This window comes from Macaca thibetana, chromosome 1 (genome assembly GCF_024542745.1).
Source record: "Macaca thibetana thibetana isolate TM-01 chromosome 1, ASM2454274v1, whole genome shotgun sequence".
Lineage (NCBI taxonomy): Eukaryota > Metazoa > Chordata > Mammalia > Primates > Cercopithecidae > Macaca > Macaca thibetana.
Genome location: NC_065578.1, coordinates 90878561 through 90905318, shown reverse-complemented (window position 1 = coordinate 90905318; position 26758 = coordinate 90878561). Strand labels below are relative to the sequence as shown.

Genomic DNA, 26758 nt, shown 5'->3' with positions numbered 1-26758 from the left:
TTGAACTGTTGCAATTACTTTTGTTTTCCGAACTTCAGTTTTTAAATTTTCTTTTAATTTGCAATCACTTTCCTAAGATCATGCCTTTTTACTTTAGATAGCTAAAACATCATTGTTTACTAAATACTTGCCTTAGCACTGACCTCTGTAGTTACTTTGTTGAAAACTGTGCTGTAACTTGACACAATATTAACTACTTCTGATTACTTATCTGGTACATGTTTGATAATATCTACTTTTCAAGAAAGGAAGACAGTTCAGACACATAATTTGACAAAGTTAGGAAACAGCAACATCAGTTCTTCGAACACAGGAAAAAATCTGAACAGTTGACATTTCTGTCTGGTGTTAGATGATGTTCTTTAAAGACCACAGACAACATGCACAAATGTAGGCGGAAACAATACATCTGCTGATACTGGCAGACAGCATTACCCGCCAAATTTGGCCAGTTTGTTAAGATAAATAACTTTTCAGTGACGTGCAGGGCTGAAATTACATAAACAACAGAAATTACTAAGACTTAAGCCTATGAGTTTTGTGGGTTTCAAGATTTTATGCAATCAATATCCCGACATCTGTAACACTATTTTGTCCCTAAAATGCTGATGCCAGGAACAGTAAGATTAACGTTTTACTTGATGACTTGTTCATATCTTGAAATAAACGATGATTAATTCTTGGAATAACCATTATTGAACCACACTTTTATTTAGGTCATTAAGACAACTATAATCATCTCCTTATAAGGAAAAGTTTCATTAAAAATGCTAGAGCTCAGCCTGTTTCAAAAACCAATACTTGTAGCTTGTTATATTAATAGTTCTAAATGTCTAAGGCTTTTTAAGTGAAAATACCCTTAAGTTTTATCGAGCCTGAGCAGTAGGAATTTTTAAAAACTGAGTGAAAAATAGCTGATTAAGAGGAAATGGCATTAACTAGTTACCTTCTTAGTCTATCCCTAGAAATGACTATTTTGCCTAATTCAAATCTTTTAGAAACATTTCCCATTATTTAAAAATGGTCTTCAGAAGGCGTAAAAACCTAAAGAATATGCATATAGAAGCTCGCTGCCAATTCTGATTTAGCACATTAGGAATATTAGTCCAAAATTGAGGCAATATTCTTCAGTGGGACTGAAATTCCCTGAGAACTAATTTGTAACACTAGGTATCTTTAAAAACACTAGCTCCCTTTTACTTCCCCCTCAGGATCAATCAAGTTCTTTGCCATTAATGGAAAGTTAAAACAACAGCCCTGAATTTTAAACTTTCTTAGAGAATGTCTCCCTATCTACCCTTTTGGTAAATTTTTCTTTCTTTTTAATTTCTGAATATGTGTTAACATGACTGTTTCATTAACATGCTACCTATTTGCTGAAGAAATATCATCATTCACCCATCTCAAAAGAAAAATATTCCCAGTGGTCAATTTAAAAAAAAAAGCTATTTTTCAAATGAGTACTCTGACATAAAAAATATAAAAGGATAACTTTATTAAATATACAAATTCAAGAGCATTCAATTTTTTTTAAGATTATGGCATAAGACAGAGCAGATCAATGGTAATGGTTTATATAGATATACCCTATAATTACCAAACAGATTAGGTAGATATACTAATCTACCAATGCTCAAAATAACAAAATGAATATATGTCCCTCAACTATTTCTGTATTTTATGACTACTAAATGGGAAATCTGTCAGCTGACTCAACCACCAGACTTTTTCCCATAGGAAGTTTGATATGCTGTCATTGATATATATCATTTCTGAATATGGACCTCTATCTTAGGTCCTTTTCTCTTTGCCTACTTCATTTTCTCTCTTCCCAACCCACCTAAGACTTAGTCAAAACAGGATACAGAGATCTGGATGGCTCTATGCAGAGGAAAAATCTCCAATAATACTGTCAATTCTGTATTCACTTTTCCTTTCAGCAGCTACCTAATTATATCTAAGATGGTGTGAAAAAATATACACCTCAAAAAAGAAAAGCATTTGGACTATCAATCTTCACCTTGGTCCTGCAGCTTCCCTTTATCAACCAGTGTATATATTATTTTAAATTCCCAACTGTAAACACATACAATATTTAATAAAACATCCAGAAACTTTGTGGTCAGCACCATGTAATTTCCGAGGAGAATGTTTTTGGTAGGGGCAGAGAAGGAAGAAAATCGAGAAGCCATTAAGAAAAAATGGCAATTCACACTAAAATGCTTTCATAAAGTGTTTTTAAAAAATGGATAAATTCAATTTTAGGTGATACTTTGCCCCATGACCAACATTTCCTCATTGTTTTAGTGTTCATAAAAGGCGTAATATGTACCTCTAGAAAAGGAAATTATCTTCTTTTCTTACATTGTTAGAGCACCAGCACCAGGTTGAGTTTCCCCAAAGTATACATAGCTCGTAACTCTAAAAAAATCTACAAATTAAGTCTTTTGATTCATTTAATCCTCATCACATCCGTTAATTTTAATTAATTAAAACTAAAACTGCTCCTTTTTCTGCATATGTCAGTGAAAAGTAATTAGGGAAACTAAAAATCTGACCTAATAAGGAACCCACCTAAAATCTACTTAGGTAGGTTTAACTCAAAGAAGATCATGTTGTTAGTCCCAACAACTATCCCAGGCATTTTAAGTATTCTTAATCTATATTTTAGAATGTGCCACCAAACACTAAAATGTTAAAATAAATTATTAATCCTGCTCTGGTCTCTAAACAAGAACTTATGGCTATTACAAAATATTCTTTTTTATTCTACCTCATAACAGTAAACATTAAATGAAGACCCATCATCACAAGCTCATATCTTTAAAAAATGGATGCAGCAAAGCTTCTTCTGCTGTTATTCTTGAAGCTGGATTTAGATCTAGAAGTTTATCAAGCAGGTCATAAGCTTCATCAGGTACCTCATTCCAGCCTTCTAAATTGGTAGTATACTCATCAAAACAACACCCACAGCTATTACTATCCCCCTTTTTAAATGAATTCCCTGAGTATTGTCCTGGAGGTGTTTGTATGAGGCGAGAAGCTTTATGGTCAGTCTTCTCTGAAACAGTTGGTTGATGAGAAGCAGGTCCTTGTATATCACTTGTTAACTTGGGAGTGTTAGAATCCATACCCCTGAGTCTCTCACAGAGTTTTCTCAAGTCTTGTGCTGGAACTTCTTTGCTACATAATATTGATTTCCCTAAAAGCAAAAGAAGAAAAAACAACAACAGAAAAAGCCATTTTATTATTTGAGTATATCAGAAGCCTCTCTCATGAGAAACATGAAAGTTCAAACATATGCTTTATGGACACCGACACACAAACACACACACATACAGTGAGATAGAGCACCACATGCTATATTTAAGTTGTATGTGAATTGCACAGTGGGAGATAAAGTGAGAGATAGTAAGTAGAAAGCAGTGACTTACTAAGCTATGCCAGGCACTCACTTGACTCTGCCAGTTTCTCAAGCTTCATCTTATCCTTCTACAATCTTTAACTAGCTGCAGCTCCCACGCCCCCACTCTACTTCCTTTCCAGCCTTCTATGTCTTTGACTACATGACTCCTGTCTTTGCCTATGATGTCCTGCACTCCTTGTGTGCCCAGGACACTCTCACTGGCATCACCACTCAGATCAAGAATCACCTCAGGCTTGACACCCTCAGAGAGAATTGATCAATTTCAGCTTCTACTGTATCTTGGGAGGAGTTCTACTATTATTTTTGCTATCCTATATATGTCTGTCCCACCTAGTAGAGACTGTGAGCTCTTTGAAGGTAGGAACTGTCTTATCTATCTTTGAACCTCCCAAACCCAGCTTATGCCTGGTACATGTTAGGTGGTCAGTTAATGTCTGTTGGACTAGACAAAAAGGCATTATTCATTTCAACAACTCTGTTCAAATGACAACATACATCCTTAGAGATGCTGTTCTTGACCAACCTATCCTAAATGAGCCTCTTCCCTCCCCTTTTCCTTTTATCTTTCTCAGTACCACTCATTTCTCATAGTACTTATGTTCTCTCCCTCACTAGAATTTAAGCTCTGTCAAAGCAGAGACTTGCAATAGTACTTGGCATACATAAAGCCCCAATAAATGCTTCTGAATGAACAAATAAACAAACTATATCTTAGTTTTTAAAAATATAAATGTCTGAAACAACTTCCTGATGGGTTTATTATCAGATGTGCAAAAAGAAGTTAATCACGCAAATGGCAATCATGTATTATTTTTGCCTTGCATTTACTTATTAAACATAAATGTACTAAACAATAAGTACCATAACATTTAGATGCTTTTCTGGGAATGTAGATTGTCAACAAAGTCATTAATCTGGCTGAGGATGATAAAAAGTTACCTTTCCCTATTCTGAACTAACTACTGGACTGATGTTTAACTAAGCCAGGGGAAAAAGAGGGGAGGGAAAGGGAGGAAACAAAAGAAACAATTACCAAAAACCAAATTCTATGAGGATACAATATGCCAATCCTTTTTTACTTTTGAACTGATTCTATCATTCCTATTCTCTCTGAAAAATCAGAGCCAGAGGGGAATACTCACATAGTTTTTTATTCATTAGCTTGTTCTGAAGTCATAAAATAATTAATAGTATATGTTATCGCATGTCCCCAAGTTATACAATATGCTTTTTTTTATATGACCAAAAAGAAGATTGATTTATAACATTCAGGAAAAATAACTCCAACTAACACAATCGGTCAACATACTTTGTTACAGACTACTATGTGTCAGGAATTTGTTTCAGCTCAAGACTTTTCTTTTTAATTTATCCAATACAATTCACTGAGTACTAAATGACAACCCACAATGGAGCCAGGTTTAAGGGCTGAGGACAGTGGAATAGGTTACAGATAAGAGAAGTAAAGGTGATCTCACTGCTAATCTCAGCTAAGTCATTTCTTTAGGTTACAAAGGGGAACACAGTTGTGTTTGCTGAAATTTTGAGGCTTTTATACTCAGTCCAAAGTTATAGTAAGATCTGACTAAAATAACTACAGATGTCATACTAATACAACTGAGACAAGTCCTATGGCATTATTTTTATTATTTGTTTTTTGAGACAGTCTTGCTCTGTCGCCAGGCTGGAGTGCAATGGTGCAATCTTGGCTCACTGCAACTGCCGTCTCCTGGCTTCAACTGCAGTTCTTCTGCCTCACAGCCTCCCGAGTAGCTGGGACTACAAGTGTGTGCTACCATGCCCAGCTAATTTTTGTGTTTTTAGTAGAGATGGGATTTCACCATATTACCCAGGATGGTCTCATCTCATGACCTCATGATCCGCCCACCTCAGCCTCTCGAAGTGCTGGGATTACAGGTGTGAGCCACCGTGCCTGGTCCTATTTTTTTTTTCAAATATGAAAACAAGTATTACAATGATAAATCTCTAAAAGCTCTTGCTTGCTATCATGGCACTTGATCTGGAGTATTTTTGTGTCAGATGTTGTACTTCCATTGATGGCCCTGATTATAACTTGGATTACCAATGGGGAGATTCAAGCTCTTCAATAAAATATTTTGGTGTTGGCTCATAAACTTCATGTTCATAAACCTCTCACCAAGTTATTCAATAGTAGATGAAAGTTTTCTCAGTTGAGAATAAACATACTTGTTATGTTTATTATTATGTAAGAATGCCATTTCTAAGATATCAATCTTGTTTTCCACTCATGGTCACTTTTCCCTTGTATGTATTATTTCATCCTATTATCTTCAAATAAAATTTTCTTACAATAAGTACAAGATAGTTACAATTGTGGACCGACTTTGCTGTAGAAACATATTTTGGCAAGCCTCTATTAAGATGAGGCTTTCTTCACAACCACCAAGTTTTTCTTATAGATTGGACTATAGCACTAGTGCATAAGCTAGGGCAGTAATTTCTGCAGTGGTTCTTAAACACCTGTAGTTTCTTAGTCAAAATCACTTGTTTTTTCAAACTAACAAGGCTGGAGCCTTCCTAAGTATCTTATTTTTCTGAATCATATTTTCCAAGAATAGGTAGAGTGGGCAGGCATATGTATTTCTTAAAGATTCTCAGATAATTCTGACATGCAACCCCGGTTAAGACCCGCTGATCCTGGGGCTGAGCACAAGGCAGCCCAGCTACTCTTGAGGTAGGCTGGTTGAACCTTTATCTCCTGGGGTATTCTGTATTGTATGGTAGTAAGCTGACTCAATCCCACTTATTCCTTGGAAAGCATTAACTATAACTGAGCTTGGAAAATAAACATTAAACGGGCATTTGAGTTCAGACTGTTGGCCACAGCAAGGCTGAGATAATTCTCACGTGCCCTATGAAGTACACTGCACATCCCAGTCTTGAAGAACTTGCATGCTAAGGAGATGACATCCATGTCCAATATATGTTTACAATAATATCCCATCAGTTAAGGCCTTCTATGCATTCTGCTTCTCTGCTCCCATAAACCTACACAACCTGACAACACAAATTTCTATTCTCTTCCCTAATCCTTATTATACTGTATTAATAATTGTTTACTTGTTAGTATAGCCTAAGATCATTTAAGGCAAGGACACTCTAAGTACCAAGACGTAGTACATCTGATGTTTAAAATACAATAAAAAAGTAAAACATATTATTAAAGGTAAATGTATGTAATAAAAGTCAAACCATAACTAAAAGGAGTTAAGATTTTACTCCTTATTCCTACAAAATTATACAGGTAAACTTTAAATACTGCAAAAGGTATTACTTGTGCTTAATAAGATTAAATGATTATATGTATAGAGGAGAGGTGATACGTTTATTTTCAAGCAATTGAAGAATTTTCTACTTAATATTAGAGAACTTTATCAAGACTCAATGTTTATTTGTAAAGAAAATTTCATAATAATTTATTAAGTGATTTGTAGGAGATAATCAAAGGCATTCTGTTTTGTTCTATAATACAAAACTGCTTACCAAAAGTTTTAGCAGCTTGGATAGTTTCTCTGGATCCCCGAATTGTCATAATTTGGGCCAAAGCAGTTAAATCATCACTTGCTTTATAAAATGGGTATCGTCCACTAAGCAAAGAAAGAAATATGACACCTGCAGACCACATGTCAATTGCTGCAATAGAAGACAAATTTTAAAAATAAATTTCAAGTCTATAATTTTATCATCTAAATCAATAGTCCTCAACATTTACTATGCATTAGAATCACCTTGGGAGCCTTAAAAAATTCAGATGCCCAGACCCAGAGATTTTGATTGAACAGTTCCAAAGTAGGGCTCAGGCATCAATGTTTTAAAAAAAGTTCCTCAGGTGATTTTAATGTACAACCAGGACTGAGAATCCTCACTGCAAAATATGTTTCTTTCTTAAGAAACATGTTGGTAAATTTAAAAGGATACTTAATCATTAGGAAACAATAAGTAAATGAACATTTTATAGGATCAAAAGGAATCCAAAAACAGCTAAGAGGGGAAAAAAATCTGAATGATCCTTGAGAATTACATACCATACTGGTCAAAATGCTTTCATTTTAGTGAAAAGTAATGAACATTAGAAGCTCTTCTTCAGCTGACACTAGCACCAACTGCTGCTATAGAAACCTTTAAAAAAGTATTTTATTTTTATTTTTTTGTGGCTGTAAAGACTTTAATTTTTCTGAGTACACAGTAGGTATATATATTGATGAAGTATATAAGATGTTTTGATACAGGCATGCAATGTGTAATAATCACATCCTGGAAAATAGGGTATCCATTCCCTCAAGCATTTATCCTTTGTGTTACAAACAATCCAATTATATTCTTTTCTTTTTTTTTTTTTTGAGACAGGGTCTCGCTATGTGGCCCAGGCTAGAGTGCAGTGGCACAGTCTCAGCTCACAGCAACCTCTGCCTCCCAGATTCAAGCAATTCTCATGCTTCAGCCTACTGAGTAGCTGGGATCACAGGCGTGTCACCATGCCCAGCTTTTTTTTTTTTTTTTTTGTATTTTTAGTAGAGATGGGATTTTGCCACATTGGTCAGGTTGGTTTCAAGCTCCTGGGCTCAAGTGATCTCCCTGCCTCAGCCTCCCAAAGTACTCTTTTAGTTATTTTAAAATGTACAGTTAAATTATTGACTATAGTCTCCCCGTTGTGCTATCAAATACTAGGTCTTATTCATTATTTTTTTTTCCGAGATGGGGTCTGGCTCTGTTGCCCAGGCTAGAGTGTGGTGGTGTGATCTCGGCTCACTGCAACCGCCGCCTCCCAGGCTCAAGTGATCCTCCCACCTCAGCCTCCTGAGTAGCTGGGTACACGGGTGCACACTACCACACCCAGCTACTTTTTTGTATTTTTGGTAGAAATAGGGTTCTACCATGTTGCCCAAGCTGGTCTCCAGCTCCTAAGCTCAAGCAATCCACCCGCCTTAGCCTCCCAAAATGCTGGATTATTCATTTATAACTATTTTTTGTACCCATTAGCAGTCCCCATGTCCCCCACACCCTCCCACTACCCTTCTCAGCCTCTGGTAACCATCTTTCCACTCTCTATGGGTTCAATTGTTTTGATTTTTAGATCCCACAAATAAGTGAGAACATGTAATGCTTGTCTTTCGGTGCCTGGCTTATTTCACTTGACATAATGATCTCCAGTTCCATCCATGTTGTTGCAAATGACAAGATCTTCTTTTTCATGGCTGAATAGTACTCCATTGTGTGTAAGTACCACATTTTCTTTATCCATTCATCTGTTGATGGACACTTAGGTCGCTTCCAAATTTTGACTATTATGAATAGTGCTTCAACAAACATGGGAGTGCAGATACCTCTTTGGTACATTGATTTTCTTTCTTTTGGGTATATACCTAGCAGTGGGATTGTTGGATCATGTAGTAGCTCTATTTTTAGTTTTTTGAGGAACGTCCAAATTGTTTTCCATAGTGGTTGTACTAATTTACATTCCCACTATAGAAACTTTAATCTTCTTAATTCTGGCTGTTAAAGATTACAACCAGCTCAAATTGATGTTAAAAAGCTTTTTTTTTTTTTTTTTTTGAGACGGAGTCTCGCTCTGTCGCCCAGGCTGGAGCGCAGTGACCGGATCTCGGCTCACTGCAAGCTCCACCTCCCGGGTTCACGCCATTCTCCTGCCTCAGCCTCCGGAGTAGCTGGGACTACAGGCGCCCGCCACCGTGCCCGGCTAGTTTTTTTGTATTTTTTTAGTAGAGACGGGGTTTCACCGTGTTAGCCAGGATGGTCTCGATCTCCTGACCTCGTGATCCGCCCGTTTTTTTTTTTTTTTTAAAGGGATATCTCTCCTAATTGTTGACCTCCTAGTATCACCAGGTTATTTGCTCTGTTCCTTCGGCTACTGTATCACTTTTTTTTTTTTTTTTGAGAGGGAGTCTCTGTTGCTCAGGCTGGAGTCCAATGGCACAATCTCGGCTCACTGTAACCTCTTTCTCCTGGGTTCAATTCTCCTGCCTCAGCCTCCGCAGTAGCTGGAACTACAGGCACGCACCACCATGCCCAGCTAATTTTTTGTACTTTTTAGTAGAGACGGGGTTTCACCATATTGGCCAGGCTGGTCTCAAACTCCTGACCTAGTGATCTGCCTGCCTTGGCCTCCCAAAGTGCTGGTATTAAGGCGTGGTGAGCCACTGTGCCCAGCCCTACATGCCTTTCTTAGCTCCTTTGGTACCTCTGCCTGCTCCTTCAATGTTTTCTCCAAGCCTTAAGTGCTGACTAATGTTCCTCAGAGTTTTAACTTCTCCCTCTGTATACTCTCCCTGATTGGTCCATCCACTTCATGGTTTCAACTGTCATTTATATAATGATGACATTCAACTGCATTTCTAGCCCAGCTCCTTCGCTGAGCATCAGACTTAACTTTGATTCTGTTGGATATCTCTATTTGGATGTCCCACAAATACCTCAAACCAATTATACCCAAAACCAACCTTACTTTCCCCTATAAACCAGTTACTTCTCCTTTACTCTCCACCTTGGTTACTGGTACACATCCAAGTCTCCCAAGCTAGGACTCTGGTAAATATCCTGAATGCCCTTTTCCCTCACCACACCACACCCAAATTCTACATCCAATTATCCACCAAGCTCTGCCTTTTCCAACCCTTCACTTTTCTTTTTATTCCTATTACTAATACCCTCATTCACATTTTCATCCTCTCAACTGGAAAAATTCATGCCACCACTCTCCAAAAGCTAAACTGTTTGAACGCCTGCCAGAATGATCCATCTAGAATATACCATTGCCACTTCTTTCGCTTGATTATATGTACAGTATATAGTCCAAACTGTAACAACTGTGGTCTGACCTTGTCTACCTCATTCCAGGTTTATTTCTCACCATTCCTCAACTTGCATCTTAATATTCTAGCAACATTAGACTTTTTTTTTTTTTTTCGAGATGAAGTCTTGCCCTGTCGCCCAGGTTGGAGTGCAATGGTGTGATCTCAGCTCACTGCAACTTCCGCCTCCTGGGTTCAAGTGATTCTCTTGCCTCGGCCTCCCGAGTAGCTGGGATTACAGGTGCACACCACCACACCCAGCTGATTTTTGTATTTTTAGTAGAGATGGGGTTTCACCATGTTGGCCAGGCTGGTTTCAAACTCCTGACCTCAGGTGATCCGCCCATCTCAGCCTCCGAAAGTGCTGGGATTGCCAGTGTGAGCCACTGCGCCCGGCCAAAATGAAACTTTTTTAGTTTTCTGTATGCTGTTTCTTGAGTTCCTTGGCTCATGCCTCTATGCTAACCTCCCAGCCCAATTTACATTCTAAGAGGTCACTTCTTTCATGAATTGCCTTTCATAATCTTTTTGGGTTAGGATAGTTAGATACTCCTTAAATACCTTGTATAAGTTTTACTACCATACTCAACAGGTTATTTTATAATTATTTGATAGTGTGTCCTGATTAGAGTGTGAACAGATGGTCTTATTTATTTATTTACTTTATCATTAGCAAGCAAGAACAGACATTCAATGAATGAACGCATTTCTTCAAAGCCCATAATCCAAGTGAACAGCAGGATCCATCTATTCATTCAAGATGTTTCCTGAATTCCAGCTCCATGGTAACTTTTTAGATTATGGAAGACGTTTTTCTTTTTCAAAACCTTCTAACTGCTATTATATTGTTTATATAACAAAAATAATTTTAATCAAACACAATTATATCTACATCACAGGAAACTTTTGAGGTATTAAGCAAGCAAATAAAATGCTTTAAGTCTTTGGTTGGCAAAAACTATTAAACATAATTTTTTTCCCCCATAAAGCTGATGTCAACAAAATTCTATAGATTACATTTTGCGTATTTATTTACAAGATGGTAAGATCATCTTGTAAATAAATACGCAAAATGTAATCTATGGAATAAACTGTTTAAAAAAAAAAGAGAGGCAACATTAGGATTAAAAACTTTCATAAAGAATAGCATTAGCTCAAAAATAGGAATGCCACACTGCTAGAACTGCTTACATAACTTAAATAAAAGCAGAAGAGCTCAAATATTAGTTATAAATAGACAAAGATCATAAAATAAAATACATCTGGGACAATCCATTTTAATTGGGTTCTGTATTTCCAGTAAAACATACCTGTAGTTTGATTGGGGCACTTTGTCAAGACTTCTGGTGCTCTGAATCCTGGTGTACCTGCCCTAGGGGCAACCTGCTGACGCCTTATGATGAAATAAGATTTCTCTAGTTACGTTAAAGTTGAACTATGTAAGTCTAAAAGATAACATTCATCAATTTAGTTCACAGTAAATTTTGCCTCGATACCTATATAGTAAGTGTTACTATGAAGTAAATGATGGCCGGGCGCGGTGGCTCAAGCCTGTAATCCCAGCACTTTGGGAGGCCAAGACGGGCGGATCACGAGGTCGGGAGATCGAGACCATCCTGGCTAACATGGTGAAACCCCGTCTCTACTAAAAAATACAAAAAACTAGCCGGGCGAGGTGGCGGGCGCCTGTAGTCCTAGCTACTCGGGAGGCTGAGGCAGGAGAATGGCGTAAACCCGGGAGGCGGAGCTTGCAGTGAGCTGAGATCTGGCCACTGCACTCCAGCCTGGGCGGCAGAGCGAGACTCCGTCTCAAAAAAAAAAAAAAAAAAAAAAAAAAAGTAAATGATAATCTAGTGGGATAAAAAGCCTCCATTTTTCTTCTACTGGTTTTTACCCCCTCTACTAGTTCCCCAGATTTACTCCAGAAAGGTTTTAAAATAACCTCCAAGAAGAAAAAGCAGTAGTGGATAATAAGAGCCACAGTAGAAAAATAGAACCCAATAGCAATTCACAGGTATAAAAATTCATTTCTGTTTGGAGTAATTGATCACAGATACACTTATATATTTGAGTTAATCAGGAAAGGCTTTATGAAAGCCAAGTCTTGAAGGAAAGGGAGAAATTTATGAATCAAAGAGTTGGAGGTGGGAGTAAGAGAGGAGCTCTTACTGTTTGGTTCTGGTTACTCCACATAAATGGGAATAAAAAGAGAAAACAGAAAAGATTACATCAGCAAGCAAAATGTGTGATTCGAAGCTTCTAAAAGCCACCCCATCCTACTTATTTGCATATAAGAACAAATGTGTTTTCCAGAGTATATCCGTGTTAAATAAATAATATATGAAAACTGTTATCATTTGCTCTTCAAGGTACTACTGCTGTGCATCAAGGCCCACTGCAGTTCACTGATCTGTATTGATCCCTTGCACTCACAAAATTATCCACCCAAATCAATGCAATTTCTAATGGCAGCATGCTGGTGATTTTATAACACCATCAAAACACATTACCTTGAAAGGCAAATACTACAAACTTTATCTGTTGCATAGCAGTCACAGGTCAGGCTAGTTGGGCAAGAACTGGCAGTTTTCCTCATTACACCACTATTCATAACTTTTGCAGAAATAGCCTTCTTTTTTGTTGCTAACTTTCTAGACAGTACATCCACAGTCTTTGACTGCTTCATGAGCTGTAAAAGAAAAGTCTTATTTTTCTATTTTCATGACATTTAACACGATGTCCTAAAATGCTAGTATGGCAAAAAGCAATAGCGGAAGCATAGCTTTAAGAACTGCTGAATGGCTATTGGACGGTAAATAAACAGTTGTCTATTAAAATGTTTAAGGTCTTCTTGGGTTTTTCTGCAAAGTCGCCTTATATTAAAATTTACTCATTAGTCCTAGCTTGGCCAATATTTGACTTATACTTTATTAGAACTTTTCCTGATACAAGTATAAAAGTTATGTTCTAGTGTCTAACTCCATTTCAGAACTGTAAACTGCACAAGTACATTGGCTAAAATCACAGTTTTAATTTGTTGCTCATGCTGTCTAGCTGTCACAAGATATCCTAAGTCAATCTGAAATCATCTACGTTGATGATGATTTTGTTAACTTTACAAACATCTTTACACTATCAACTATGTGTCAGAACAGTTAGCTAGCTGTATGGAGCTCACACTCTAGCAATGACAGAAAAGCCCTTAACGTTCTTCCTCTAGAGAAAGAGCAGTAATAGCTAACCAAAAATGAGAAAAAATTCCACCAGAAAAGTTCAGAAAAAAACTGGAGAAAACAAGTTTTGACTAAATGCTCAAAGCAGTAATACCTTCTGCCAAAGCCAACTCTACTTTAAAAAAAGTTCTGATAATAAATGTTAATCTAGTTATTACCTAAATTCTCTTCAGTGTATGACTGACTGACCATTATGCTATTAAGCTACATTACTTACTTTCACTGCAGGGCTCTCATGTGAAATGGAGCTGTGTATATTGAAATTTCTTTCTCCAAAAACAGAGCGCTGGACAGAAAGGCCTACAGATCCCTCCTACAATACCAACAAAAACAAGGAAAATAAGGATTATATCTGTAACACTTTCTGCCAGCTGTACTCTGCCATAGTTTTGAAAGAGTTAAGTGAGATGAAACAAAAACAGCTGCATCCAAGTCATTCTCAGGCACCAAACCACTTCTGTGAAAGGAGAAAATAGTCTAGACAGAATTCAACACCCATACAATGTTATCATAGTCCACAAATATATGTAACTAAAAAAATTCAAAAACCACCTGCATGGATGTTACATTTTGCTGTGCAGCTAAAATGGAGATAGACACTTCAGAATTCCTCCCCTATAACTAATGCTTTCTTTTAAAAAGGATAATCTGAACTTTTTAACATGCAGGGAAAATGTAATATTTTCCATTTTTGTCATAAAATATGATTTCATAATAGGTAATGACAAACGTTATAAACGGACAATGTAAATTTTAGTTTTAAAATAGTAACCAAAATGATTCAGTACAAATCTTAGTGAAAAGTTAATCAACTGAATACATATAACAAATGTAAAAAAAGTTTTTTAAATTACAAGTACTATCCTAGTAATGTATTTCCCTCTGTTGGCTGAAGGAGTACATTTCTAAAACAGTGTCAGTACTTAAGAAATAAAAGAGAGAGAACCTTTCCATCTTTTCCTTGTTTAATCTGAATTTGTGCATTTGTGTAGGGTCTTTTAACAGAAGCTTTTGTGGTGGACTGCTGATCCAGCTCCTTAGGTACTGGGCCACTCAATGGAATCTTGTTTCCTGTGATTATGTGGGATTTGTTTTGTGAACACCTTTCCTGCTGAGCTTCAGACTGGACAAATTTGAGAAGCTCTATTTTCGTGTCATGGGTTCCTTGGGCCAAACCAAAGTCTACCAAGGCATACCTAAGAGACAAAATTAAGCATTTTTACTTATCTGTAACAATTAAAGCTTAGTAACATTGTAATACTCTCAAACCATCCTCATAAAAACTGTAATTCTTTTTGGGATCAATTAGGAATTTATAACATTCTGCTGTTTTTTTTTTGGCCGGGGGGGGGATTTATAGCATTCTGGAAAAGAAAAAAAACCTAAGTTTTCCAGACAAAGTAAGAATTTAACAGCTAACTCGGATTGCAAATTAAGAGGTGTCCCACAATCAATCAAATGTTCTCTTTTTCCAGTGGTCTGGGTTCATAAGGCAGAAGAGGAATACATAACATAAACACAATCCTTTGTTCTTTGATGGTGGCAGAGATGGCATCATAGCAGATAATTTCTAGTTAAGCAAGTTTAAAAATTAAAATCATGGTTTTAAAATCTGATCCAATTAAAGAAAATTTAAGTCAGGGGTATAAAAGCTCAAAAAAGAAGTTACAATCTTACTATGTTCAATACGATCCATTATATAGAGGTATTTATGTTATTTTCAGCTTATAATTATAATCAGCATTAAAAAGTATACATAAAAATAAAACTTTCATGTTAAAACAGGAAATTGGCTATCATGTGGTCCAAAGAAAAATGAAGTCCAGAGTAACAGACATATCTAAGGTCAAAAATTATTAGACTCTAAGTCTGTTAGTTCAGGCTATTTCCACTGAATCATGGTATATCTAATAATGTACACTGTTCCACGAATACAATTTTATCTTCTTCTTCACCACAGTTCCCTTCCCAATCACAAAGAAACTGAAACAGAAATAATCTGTGCATGGCTGTTGCAGTATGTTCTATCTAAGAGATATAGGTCAGAGGATACAAAGTAGCAGTTATGTAGGATAAATAAATCTAGACCTAACACACACTCTGAAGATTACGGGTAATAAAACTGTATTGTATATGGGATTCATGCTAAATGAGTAAATTTTAGCTGCTCTTGCATAAAAACAAAAATAAAATGGTTAACCGAAATATTTGCGTCACAATAGTAACCTTTTTACTATCTATGTATGTTATAAAATCATGTTCAATACCTTAAATATAGACAACAAAATTGTTTTTTAAAAGAGAAATAGGGTAAATATTTTCTAGTAACTCTTCATACTTACTTTTTCAAGCGCCTATTATATAAAAAATTGCTGGGCTTAACATCACGGTGAACAATACCAAACTGATGGATGCGTTTCAAAGCTTTGAACAGATTAAACATATATTCCCGTACTTCTTGAAAGGAAAGAGAATTCAAAATGTCCTAAAATAAAGTTATGAATGAAATGAGTTACAAATATTGTTTGCAATGAAATATTCAGCTAATAAAAATTCAAGAAATATTAAAACCTACCAAAAACGACTCATGCTCCAGATACGGCATAGCAATAACTACATGATCATTCTTCCTAAAGCAGTATTTAACTCCCATGACATTATCTTGCCCCCTAGTGGAAAAATGCACAACGAACTTTTAGAGGAAAGGTCAGAGGGACTGAAACTTTATGTCTAATTTTAAAAACCGCAATTTTAGCAATGCATACATATTGCTGAAAACTGACTTAAAATCATCATCACATAATATAAACATAAGTGACTTGTGTTCTTGTGTTAAAGTTTTCTTTTAAAACAAAAACAGCACCAGTTTTGACGTTACTATAATAATTCCAACGAGGTAATTATAGTTGTAACTGGGGAAGTGGCAGAGAGAGAAAAAAGGGAAAAGATTAATAAGACTTAGCAGATAAGATGGTAACAGTAATAAATAAATTAGGGTCACTAAACTAATAGATCATACAGCCAGGATTTGAACCCAGGCATTTTGCTCCAGACATATGCTCTTAATCACTATGCTACACTGCTTCATAAAAGAGTAAAATAGGACAAAGGTGATTTCTATGATTTTGAGCCTGAGTAAGAAAACAATAGAGATATCAAAACATAAGTAAAGCCAGTAAAAGAAGCAGCTAAAACCAGACCTCATCATTTTGATAGAGCTATCTAGATAAGGGACTAAACCTTAAGTAAGACAAGTGAGAAGTCAGTGAGAGTACTTGCAGAGAAGTGATACCTAGAGACATGAAAATTAATAGTGAGAAAAGAAAACTAAGCTTGGAAGAAGTCAAGTTAGAGAGCCAAATAGGAAAGGAATTTTGAAGGAGGAGTTATTAGCATGGAAGTCAAAGAGAATAACAACTGAGGGGAGGCTTTTAGTTTGGCAAAGAATAATTAACTGGTAATTTTTAAGACAGCAATTTAAGTGGAAAGGAAGAAACAAAACAGAAGGAAGGAAAATAAAACACAATGGAAGCTGAGCCTAAAGACAATTTGCCTGACTGCATTGTAAGATCAGATGAAGGCATTTTTAGCATGTACCTTTTTAAGCACAGAAAAAGAAAAAGTGGTAGAGGGAGACAGTTAAAGTATAGAAAAAGGAATGATCACATTTACGGTACAAGAACGTATGCAAGCGTTCTTTACAGAGGCCATCTCATTTTCTTGTCTTCTATAGTACACAGAGGGCTGAAACAAACAGGCTTACTTATTCATTCATTCAATATTTAGTGGGCACTGTTATTTGCTGTTAGGGATTACAGACATTAGTAATGCAACAGTGAATAAAATTTACAGAATTTCTGTCCTCATGGAGTTTACTACCTAGTGGACAATACAGATAATAACAAGGTAACTTATAATGACAGATTATGGTAAGGGCTTTGAAAGAAATCAAAAGATGCTATGACAATTAGAAGAAAATAGGAGAATCTAATTTAATTCAGAGAAGACATCTTTTAAGCAGTGTCACTCTTTTTTTTTCCTTAGAGACAGGGTCTTGTTTTGCTGACCACGCTGGATGGAGTGCAGTGGAGAGATCGCAGGTCATTACAGCCTCAAACTCCTGGGCTCAAATGATCCTCCTACCTCAGTCTCCCAAGTAGCTGGGACTACAGATGTGTGCCACCCTGCCTGCCCAATTTTTAAGTTTTTTGTAAAGATGGGGTCTTGCTATGTTGCCCAGGCAGGTCTCAAACTCCTGGCCTCAAGCAATCCTCCCAAAGTGCTGGGATTACAAGTATAAACTCCTGTGTCCAGTTTCACTCTTGCTCAGATCAGAAGATAAAGGGTCAGCAGGCAATGACTGGGAGAGGCCTTCCTGAATGGGCAAACAGTCTGGGCAGTGGCCCTGAGGTAAGAAGGCTCTTGAGACAAATTCGATAAACTAAAGAAATGGAGTACAGTGAAGGAGGTGGGAAGACAGGCATGAGAAGGTTGAATTTTTTTTCAAAGTACAAAGGGAAACCATTGAAAGATTTTAAGTGGGGGAACTAATGACCCAATTTAAGTTATATACATATATATTTTATATTTTAAAGATCATTCTGGCTGCTGTGTGAAGACAGAATGATGGGGAGAAAGACGCAGCAGGCTACAGTTATAGTCTAGGCTTCAGCTGAGGTAGTGGCAGAGAAGATAGACATGGATGAACTTCTAGATATATTTTAGAGGCAAAATGGCTAGGACTTAGTGATTAATGTGGTTTAGGAGAGAAACAGAAAATGAGGATGATTTCTAGGTTTCTGGCCCGAACAAGTGCGTAGATGGGCCATTTGCAGAGATGGGTAGATAAGAACATTTGTTGTGGTGGGGTTATTTTTGGCATGTTAAGGTTTAGTTTTGGCATATTAGGTTTCAGATATTTATCAGGCACCAAATGGAAATGTTAAATAGGCAAGTGGATATATACAAACCTGTAGTTACGATAAAAGGTCTGAGATTAACTATATACTTGTGGGAATCATTACTTTAGATCATGTGGAAATGGAGGACACTAAGGAGAATACAGAGAAACCCAAGAGCAAGCATGAGGAACTCCAACATTTAGGGGTCAGATAGAAGTGGAAGAGCTGGCAAAGACACAAAATGAAAGGCCAAATGAGGGAAGAAGAAAACAACGAGGGTGTGGCAGTACAGAAGTCAAGATAAGGGTTCAAGTCAATTGTGCTAAATGATGCCTAGAGTAATGGCTGACTCTATAGTTTCCAGTTTAGAGGAGAACAGCCGCAGTGAGTATTTAGTGAAAGGGAGGTGTGAAATGAGAACAATGTATGCAGATAATTGTTGAGAAGTCTGGCTGTTAAGGAGGGAACAAAGAAATGATGGAGCAGGTGGAAGAAGGAGGGCAGTTTAGGAGGATAAGATACTAAATCATGTCCTTATGTTGACAGAAATGACCCAGCAGAGAGAAACCATACCAGATGATTCCATTATTCTAAATAAAATATTAGATGAGGTCGTCAATAGCTGGGGAAATGTGAAATGTGAGTTCCCTACATTTACAAAATAATGTAAACCATGAAAGCCAAGGTTTATGATTTGGCAGGAAGGTTACAAAAAGCAGTGATAAAAGACAGGAAATCAAGCCGAGCCTCAAGGGAAATCCAATCTAAAAGAATTACTATAAATTTAACTAACTATTGCAAGGTTAGAAGGAAAGTGCTAGCAAATTGCAAACACTTGACTGAAAAATGTATTTAATTCACATACAATCTCCTCATCCCTGCTAAGCATCTACTTTAAAATCTTATAAATTATATACAAGTTCAATTAAAATATGTTTAAATTGCCTACCCAGCCACTGTTAGGCACTGAAGTTCAGCTGCAATTCTTACAGGATGACTTGTTGGAATCAAGTGTTTTAGAGCAATTTTCTCTTCAGGTCCTACTTGTAACTGTGCTGTGGCCAAATAAACAGAGCTGAAAGTGCCTGTAAAACAATGTATTAAATTTTTCAATATCAGGGTTTTTAAAAATGTTAATGAAACAATTCTAAAATAGATTGTAAAAACTGTTTCAATGGCATAATAGATTAAAACAGGATTTCATTTTACTGTAAATATTTATTATTTATTCTTTCTTTGAGGTTGAAAAAGAAAAGCTGCTACCATAATTAGTAATAAAACTACGGTCTTAATAGTCTAAAAAGTGGTATATTTTTCAATAAGAAGTAGTAATGAAAAGCAAGATTACAAAAGGAAAACAGGAGGGAAAAAAGACCTTGTAAAAATAGTAAAGCATATCCCCAAATTACCTTCTCCAATTTTGTCCTTAATCTTAAACACATTCCCAAGCTGTGGTACAGCTTCATAAAGCTTCTCAATATCTTTTTTAACACCTTTCAAGGAAACAAAAATTTAGACTTTTAATCAATGACAGTATATTTTATAGTTTCTTAAAATTTAAAAAGCTAAATGAAATTATAAAACATAATTAATTATAAATAAAAGTTTTAATAAAACTTGTAAGATTAAAACCCTATCAAGTTGCTGTAACTCACACACACCTCTTGAACAGGCAAAAATGACAGTCCCATAATTAAATACACCAAATTTCTACTATACTGGAATTATATACTAATAGATACATTGTTACTGTATAGATTACAACATGAAAAACCACCAAATTTTTAAAATGACTAAACAATTTGTGCTGTGATCACTAGATGGCATGACAAGGACACATTGCAATGTTCTTGAAAACTATTTCCCGTAAAGATACAACATCTTAAAGGCTTGGTAAAATTTTACGTATTGAATATTCACCCTATATTTTCAGAGAGAAGGCCTACTAAAGCTCTCAAGCATGTAAAAACATATTTTTAAAAATTTGTCCCAATTGCCAGTAGTACTCTCTATCCTTGACTACAGATAAATTGCTACTTTTAAATAAATATCAGTTCTTTATAAAAATGTACATAATTAAAACAAGGGAACACAATAATACAAAACCCAGTAAACTACTGGATACAGAAGATAACTAGGTAAGACTCTTCAGATTTTATTACAGCATCTAGGCTCTACTAGCCCTATGTAGCATAAGTTTAAGACATTTTCAAAGCACTTGCACATGCCTTATCTTTTCAGATCTTCCTAACAGTACTGTGATCTTGGCAGAACAGGAATTATTATCCTGATTTTTCAGATAAGGAAACTCAATTCAGGGAGGTTAAATCATTTGCCCAGTTTCACAGAGGTGTTGCTGATGTCTACAGAACTTATTCCTTTATTTTAATTATACATATATTTTCTAATTTTCTTTCTTTTCTTGAGATGGAGTCTCACTCTGTTGCCCAGGCTGGAGTGCAGTGATGTAATCTCCAATCACTACAATCTCTGCCTCCCGGGTTCAAGAGATTCCCGTGCCTCAGCCTCGTGAGCAGCTGTAATTACAGGCGCGCACCACCATGCCTGGCTAATTTTTGTATTTTTAGTAGAGACGGGGTTTCACCACATTGGCCAGGCTGGTCTCGAACTCCTGATCTCAAGTGATCTGCCCACCTTGGCCTCCCAAAGTGCTGGGATTACAGGCATGAGCCACCACACCTGGCTAGAACTAATTCATTTAAATAAATACTGTTTTAAAAAATGCTCAGCAATGGGCATGTAAAAAAAAAACTAATAAATGTGGTACAGCCACTAGGAGCTTGGTCTAGTAGAGGAAACATGTTATCATTCTTAATACAAGGTGATACCTGTAATAAAAGAATGCATATACTACTAGGTTGCGGAGGATTTCCGAAGGTGATAGGAAGCCTTCAGTTGATGGCTAAGTTTTGTTCTGAAGCATTCACCAAGTAGTGAAAGTCGAATACAACACTTTAGGAAAAATTAACTATGTCTGTAAAGACAGTAACAAGAAAAAAAAAACAACAAAAAACAAAAAAGGCTTGGATGATTAGGGCAGGGGGAGGGCTGAGAGACAACGAAATACAATGTGGCCTGGGGTGGTGGCTCAGGCCTGTAATCCTAGCACTTTAGGAGACCAAGGCAAGAAGATTGCTTGAGGCCAGGTGTTTGAGACCCCATCTCTTAAAAAAGTTAAAAACCAACCAAACAAACAAAAAATTAGCTGGCCTTTGTAACACAGGCCTGTAGTCTCAGCTACAGAGACTGAGGCAGAAGGATACCCTGAGCCCAGGAGCTTGAGGTTACTAAACTATGATCATGCCACTGTACTCCAGCCTGGGTGATAGAAGAGGGAGACCCTGTCTCAATAATAATAATACTAATAAAAGAAATAGAATGTGGCTAAGGAAGAGAAGAGAGAATGCACATGAAAGCTACAGAAAGTTTTTAAGAAGAAAAATGACAAGTGGAGAACAGATGTGAAGGGGAGGAGAAACATTAAGGGTGCTTCCACACCACTACTCACTTACTATGTACCTACTCCTCTTTACAAAACTCAAATGTTTATTAAGGTTTCCTGTCACTTCAGAACAACTTCAACAATTTTAAACAACAGTAAAACTTCCTGGCAACCAAAGTGAATGCAATATCTTCAAATTCTGAAGTGGGAAACGAGAGCAGAAAGCAGAAAAGTACATTCATGTCAAAAGCTGGAAAACAGTACCAAAGACAGACAAATGAAATAGACTTGAGGATTGGAGGAGGACCCTGAAAAGTCTATTATAATATGCTAAAAATTATTTAAATGCCTCTATTTTATACATGAAGGTCTAGGTTTCTATTTTGACATTTTAAGTAACTTTGTTTTCTGCTACATACTATATCCAAGTTGGTTTTAATATATCAATACTCTCCTTAACTACACTCCTTGCCAGCCTGTAGTCTATCCGTAATGCAGCAGTCAGTCAGCTTGCAACATAGCAAACAGTTTAAACAGAGTATTCTGATAAAGCTAAGTCACCTTGTCACGATTTTGCTCAAAATCTTAATGGTTTCCACATCTCACTCCATTAGAAAGTCTCTTTACATGTCTCTTTGACTTCACTCCAATTACCTTCCCCATTCTAGCCACAATGACCTCCTTGCTATTCTTGAATGCTAGGCACACTCCCATCTCAGGGTCTTTGTACTTGCTGTTTCCTCTGTTTGGAATGCTCTTCCCCAAGTATCTGCACAGCTCACTCCTTCACCACCTTGAAGTCTTAGCTCAAATATTATAGAAGGCTATGACCAACTATACTTACCAAAATTACAATCTCCTTCCCCAATACTTCCTATCTCCCCTTCCCTTTTACATTTTCTTTGTAACACTAATCACTTTTGGACATTAGTATTTATTTCTTTTGTTTACTGTCTGTCTACTGTCTAACTATCAGGGTGTTCATTTCTGTTTTATGCTTTGATTTATCCCTGGCACCTAAAAAAGTGTCTGTATATAATAGACTCTTTCTTTCTCACTTATTAAAACTTGGCATATCGTAAGATACTTAAAAAAAATAATAAAAGCTTACTGGCCAGGCATGGTGGCTCACACCTGTAATCGCAGTGCTTTGGGAGGCCAAGATGGGAGGACTGCTTGAGGTCAGGAGTTTGAGACCAGCCTGGGCAACATAGCAAGATCCTATCTCTAAAAAAACATTTAAAATTAGCTGGGTGTAGTGGCACATGCCAGTAATCCAAGCTACTCAGGAGGCTGAGGGGGTAGGATGGCTTGAGTGCAGGAGTTAAGGCTGCAGTTAGCTGTAACTGCGCCACTGTACTCCAGCCTGGGTGACGGAGAGGCTGTGTCTCAAAAAAAAAAAAAAAAAAAAAAAGGCTTGCCAAATTAGTGAAAGAATAAACATTTGACCAATATTATGCCAGATAGTTTGTGCATTATAGCATTTTTCTTAATAGGAAAAAATAGAAACAATCTATAGGGTCAACAGTAAAAGGTGATTAAATATAATATACAATGGACCTTAAATCCAGTTGTAGAATATTTACTACATCAGCAATATTCAAGATATATATTAAACAAAAAATGGAGATCAGAAATAAGATCTCATACTCCGGTTCAGGCAATATTTCAATAATGCAAAAAGACTTTATTTTGGCTTTCTTTACTTCAAAACTTTCAATAATCATGTTTATCAGAAAAATGTTATAAAAAATCTTACAAATATCTCAAAATAAAGAGACATGCTATTCATCCATTACACTATTTTACTTTATATCCTTACATTAAATCATTCATTCAAATATTTTCAAGCACCTACTATGTGCTGGACACTGTTAAGCTCTGGGAATGCAAAGATATATAAAACATCCAATCAAAAATATAACTTCAATAAGGAGTAAAGCTGATAAGGTGCAGGGATATACCTGTCTTATGATCTAATTTGATTTACTTTCCCAATTAGATTACGAGACTGTTACGTGCCTGGACCTCATCAGCTTTACTCCCCATTGAAGTTATGTTTATATAATTTTAGCTGTTATTAAGGATCATATTTTAAAAAGAGCTGCAAGAGTAAAGTTTTAGCATGTTTTACAATTTATCGTATTATTTATAATGTCCAATATTCTGTTACATAAACGCTACAAAACTTTTGAAATCTGGAATAAAATTCACCCCATTCTTTACTTCCCAGCAGATTTTCAGAATATTAGAATAGTGGCATTCTCCTAAACAAGATGCCAGAACCAAGTCAGAGTCATCCATTCAGATACTCTGCTGAAGTCACAACATACTTCAGAAGCCAGAGGAGATACTGCCACCAAGGGGCTTACAGTGGAGACAAAATGCAGAATCCTAAGCGATAGAAAAAGAATACTACAATGACTGTGTTACTGTGTTATGTGTCCAATGACTAGTCAGGGAAAGATGAACTAAAAAAACAGCTAACTGCTGGAAAAATGGAAAGGAAGAGGAACAGTATCCACGAAACTGGATGAAAGTGGCATTTTAAGATTATTCTAGCACCAACGTACCAGATGAACTGAAGGATGGAAAAGTGCAAGCAGGCAGCATAGGTGAGAAACTGTTGTAAATCAGGAACAAAGTGTAAGGAAATGAATTAATGTGGTGGAAATGGGAATGGAAAGAAGACACAATGCCATACCTATTAAAAAGAAATAAAGCTAGGTGACGATATGGGGAACAAATAAAAAGCATCAGCTGAAGATTAAAGTTTCAAGTTTAGGTAACTGGGATAAATGACTTCCATCAAAGCAGAAAGTATGTGATGTCATATTTTTCTAGGGTGGGGTTATAAAGAATATATGGACAAAAGGTCAAAATAAGTATCTTTTGGACAAGCACAGAATTCACTTCAGACAAAGATGGAAAAGATCTGGCTACCCTTTCAGGAAAACAAATACAGTCAACTAGAATTCCTCTATTTAACAAATATTTATTATTAATAAATACCTACTATGTCCCAGGTCCTGTGCCAGAGCAGAAATGAAAGCACACATGCGAGTGTACAAAAGCACGCACTGCTTGACCCTCTCCTCTTCACCCCAAGGTCTGGTTTACGGCCAAACAACATTTCATGCTCTACACTGAGATATGGTGCTTTATTATTGCTACAAACATTTCATATTTTTTTCTCTGTGAGTTCTGCTTTTGAATACTTAAGTGATGATCTCCAGTGTCAATTTCTAAATTTAAGCTTAAGGCAATGTGGTGAGTAGAGACAAGAACACAGGTAGAGAAGAGAAATTTAATTTGGGCATCATCAAATTTCTGCATTCTTAGTTACCAATATTGATGACCATAACAACTTCAACCGTAAAACGGGTTGTATTACAGTCTTCCAAATTGCAATTCAGTCCTACATTCAGATCATATGAAGCTCTGTTTTAAAACACTGTCCTATAGAAACACACAACTCACTTTAAGATTCAATCTACTTATTTTTTGAGAGCAACTGAAAACACAGAATTGTTGCCTGAAAAATCTCTGCAACTGTACATCTTTGGAATTAAACACATACCTGCAAGTTTAAAATTCTGCTCGTTTTTTTTTAGAGAGCCTTCAGCCTGAGACCGGTCACGCTGGGGAGAAAAAGCCATTGGCTCATCCATTTGAATCCCCAAAGACGCCTCCATCACAAGACAATTGGGATGCAAAATGCCAGCTAAGGGGTTACATCCACAGGGAAAGCAAAGCAGCTGTAAAAATTAGAACACTGGAGAAGTTTAGATCACTCGCTAAACCACGCACTAAAAACATGCCACTGCCCCCAAAGGGGCAAACATTTTCAAATGCACCATGTGTCCAAACCTCCACAGTAGGGCATACTGTGGCCTTTTCTAAGGAATTCCATGTGCTTTATTTTCACCTATCAGAAACGCCGGCAGGGGGCTGCAGGGAGAATTTCCCGGCTTGGGTACCCGCGCAGCAGCCGGCGCAGTGGGAAACGGCGAGGCTGCTAGTCCGGCGTAGCCTGCGGGACCGCGTGGGGGAGGGGCCGAGCGCCGGGGGCGGTTTGAAGTCAGGAAAAGGACAGAGGGAGAAAACCGTTTCGCCACTGACAGGGAGCGCCAGGAAGCTCGTCCAAGGCCCCACGCAAGTTGATGGAGAACTGATACGACCCTGGCTACGAGTACTGGGCGGAGGAGGAGATGGCTTAATGAATGGGAATCCTCCGACCAGCCCTGGCCGCGAGGTCAGCCGGAAAAGACCGGCTTCCCTCGGGCCAGAGACCGAACCAGATGCTTAGTACGCAGGCGCGCGACTTTCCCGCCGCAGGTCGGAGGGATCCGAAGGGGGGCGGGGAAAGGAACTGCACGGCGAGAAAACCGAAGTCACCATCCAGAATTCGTTCCTAATCCCTCACAATCCCGCGCCACGGAACAAACCGTCTGAAACTCACGGTTTAAGGGAGTACGACTTCTGGGGCTCCCCAGATGCCTGGGTCGCCGTCTCCAAGAGCTCCCCACCTACCGAGTGGATCGGATGCGCCTGCGCAACACTTCCCGCCGCAGCTCCCGTTGCACATGCGCACACTAAAGCCCTCGACCCAGCGGATTCCGCTACTGGGCGCTTGCGCAAGAGGGTGGGGTTTCTTCCCGCCCCCTTGGCCAGCTGGAAGAGCGGTTACGGGAATGAAACCCCGGGATGATCTTAAAAAACAGGGTGAACCATAAGGCTAAGGGCCCAACATGATTTCCAGGAAAGAAACTAGCTCAGAGAAGGAAACACCTCAGGTGCTGACACATCCCTATATACCGTGGCCGCACAACACTTGGGTACTCCATGGATAGAAGGCACTTTCTTGACTCTGCTTTTATTTC

The 26758-nt window shown here is 37.4% G+C and overlaps 1 protein-coding gene across 5 annotated transcripts; it reads right to left on the bottom strand.

Moving 5' to 3' along the window:
* Positions 1-1476: 1476 nt before the first annotated feature.
* On the bottom strand, positions 1477-26466 carry CDC7 (cell division cycle 7). 5 transcript variants are annotated; one of them, XM_050776111.1, is made up of 12 exons: positions 26409-26466; positions 25456-25633; positions 19822-19905; positions 19362-19497; positions 16087-16180; positions 15854-15996; positions 14458-14707; positions 13729-13824; positions 12789-12967; positions 11589-11671; positions 6953-7102; positions 1477-3202 (listed from the first exon to the last, which is right to left on the bottom strand). In XM_050776111.1, exons 2-12 carry the CDS (start codon positions 25568-25570, stop codon positions 2808-2810), a joined length of 1725 nt encoding a protein of 574 aa, XP_050632068.1. In that variant the 5' UTR covers positions 25571-25633; positions 26409-26466; the 3' UTR covers positions 1477-2807. The 5 variants fall into 5 exon arrangements, with proteins under 5 accessions (XP_050632068.1, XP_050632007.1, XP_050631930.1 ...); XM_050776050.1 differs by having other exon boundaries at positions 26338-26458; XM_050775973.1 differs by having other exon boundaries at positions 25456-25599; positions 26338-26458.
* Between the last annotated feature and the right edge of the window lie 292 nt (positions 26467-26758).

Excerpts from the sequence above, each read along its gene's own strand:
- CDC7 (XM_050776111.1), bottom strand. The coding sequence starts at position 25,570 with ATGGAGGCGTCTTTGGGGATTCAAATGGATGAGCCAATGGCTTTTTCT. Across the intron at positions 15,997-16,086 it reads TGGAGCATGAGTCGTTTTTG|GACATTTTGAATTCTCTTTC; the intron begins GTAGGTTTTAAT and ends ACTTTATTTTAG. Across the intron at positions 11,672-12,788 it reads TGTAGTATTTGCCTTTCAAG|GCGTCAGCAGGTTGCCCCTA; the intron begins GTAATGTGTTTT and ends TTTCATCATAAG.